At 33.0% G+C, this 1011-nt stretch overlaps 2 protein-coding genes across 3 annotated transcripts in view; one reads left to right on the forward strand and one right to left on the reverse strand.

Annotated features, from left to right (window-relative positions):
* The window catches only part of LOC119594062 (zinc finger matrin-type protein 5-like), a 20113-nt gene that overhangs the window by 12798 nt on the left and 6304 nt on the right, over window positions 1-1011 (forward strand). The window lies entirely within an intron of this gene.
* The window catches only part of LOC119594063 (zinc finger matrin-type protein 5-like), a 3006-nt gene continuing 2471 nt past the window's right edge, over window positions 477-1011 (reverse strand). For both annotated transcript variants that reach the window (XM_037943104.1, XM_037943105.1), the window contains exon 3: window positions 477-839. In XM_037943104.1, coding sequence (XP_037799032.1) covers window positions 577-839 — 263 coding nt within the window. In that variant the 3' untranslated portion in view covers window positions 477-576. The remainder of the gene's footprint in view (window positions 840-1011) is intronic.

The following is a 1011-nucleotide window of genomic DNA, read 5'->3' on the forward strand; positions in this document are numbered from 1 at the left end:
GATTATTATACATTTAGCAGGGGCAAAAACAATATAAAAATTGGGGAAACCACGAATTAGAATAACTGCAATCAAGTATTTGTGTGGGTTGGAGGAGGCATCTACCCATAAATTTGATGAATTTATTACACTGATATGCTTATCATCATAGAAAGTCCATATTTATAAAGTTCTCTACAAAAAATTGGTGTACTATGATTTATACATTACAATTACATGTAACATTCTTTAGTCCTGACTGGCAAAAATATTTATTTTCTGGAAGCTGTGCCTTATATGAATTAGAGTGACCTTGAGATATACATTCTAAAAATTAATTAGAACATCACAGGTCATGAGGTTACTGTGCAATGCTATTATGAATGTAGAGGAACTACTGCATCTGTGGATAGGTCACATTTGAAATGGGTGAAAACAAACATGTAGATTTGTACATAAAATGTATTTTGTATTTCAAGGTAATAATTATAAATACATTTTTGTGCTTAAATCTGTTTTATTTTGTAAATGAAATACACATCCATAAATCTGAAGTGAGAGACTAATACATTTAGGTTCTGAGTTTTTCAAGTATCCCTAACTCCAATCTTGAAAGTTACATTCTAAGAGGCTGTCTGGTGTTGGAGGTATTAGGGATGGTGGAAGGGATGCCACACTTTGCATTCCTGGTGGATTTTTAAACAGACTTTTCCATTCAGTTTCATCACAGATACTGAACTTAGTAACAGAGTTCCCACCCTTCGACTTCTTAAAAATCCATTTCTCAAGTGATGGTTCACTGCTGTCTCCCCTCTCTGACTGGAGCTGGCTGCATCGTTTTGCCTCGTTTTCCTGATACACTAAAGGTGAAAAAAGAGTACTTGTAAAAACAAACATTATATAAAATACTGAAATTTTTTATGCATTTTCATAAGCAACTAAGCTAACCTTAAAATCTACCTAGTACAGTAAAATGAAAATAAAGCAGATTTGTACTATACTGTGCAATAATGCTTTCACCAATCTAAGCTA

Source organism: Penaeus monodon, chromosome 33 (assembly GCF_015228065.2).
Source record: "Penaeus monodon isolate SGIC_2016 chromosome 33, NSTDA_Pmon_1, whole genome shotgun sequence".
NCBI lineage: Eukaryota > Metazoa > Arthropoda > Malacostraca > Decapoda > Penaeidae > Penaeus > Penaeus monodon.